The sequence below is a fragment of the Merops nubicus genome, unplaced genomic scaffold (genome assembly GCF_000691845.1).
Source record: "Merops nubicus isolate BGI_N331 unplaced genomic scaffold, ASM69184v1 scaffold45670, whole genome shotgun sequence".
NCBI lineage: Eukaryota > Metazoa > Chordata > Aves > Coraciiformes > Meropidae > Merops > Merops nubicus.
Window position 1 is genome coordinate 1 of NW_008583020.1, and position 214 is coordinate 214.

Sequence of the window (214 nt, forward strand, 5' to 3'; positions counted from 1 at the left end):
GGCGAGCGGCGCTCCGCGCGGTCTCCATGTACTGCCCCCTCTTTGCGCAGTGAACGGGCTCCAGGCTCGGACCTTCGGCGTCTGGACGCTGCTGTCGTCGGTGATCCGCTGCCTCTGCGCCATCGACATCCGCAACAGGACGTACGTACGGGCGCGCCCGCGGCGTCTTGGGCTTGCTCGCTACTCGCAACCGGAGCGGCTGGGTTTGGGGGGG

At 69.6% G+C, this 214-nt stretch overlaps 1 protein-coding gene across 1 annotated transcript in view; it reads left to right on the forward strand.

Annotated features, from left to right (window-relative positions):
• Nucleotides 1–50: 50 nt before the first annotated feature.
• The window catches only part of LOC103772057 (chromosome unknown open reading frame, human C14orf1), a gene marked incomplete at its 5' end in the record, with an annotated part of 1704 nt that continues 1540 nt past the window's right edge, over nucleotides 51–214 (forward strand). The window contains one exon of the mRNA XM_008939378.1: nucleotides 51–141. Coding sequence (XP_008937626.1) covers nucleotides 51–141 — 91 coding nt within the window. The remainder of the gene's footprint in view (nucleotides 142–214) is intronic.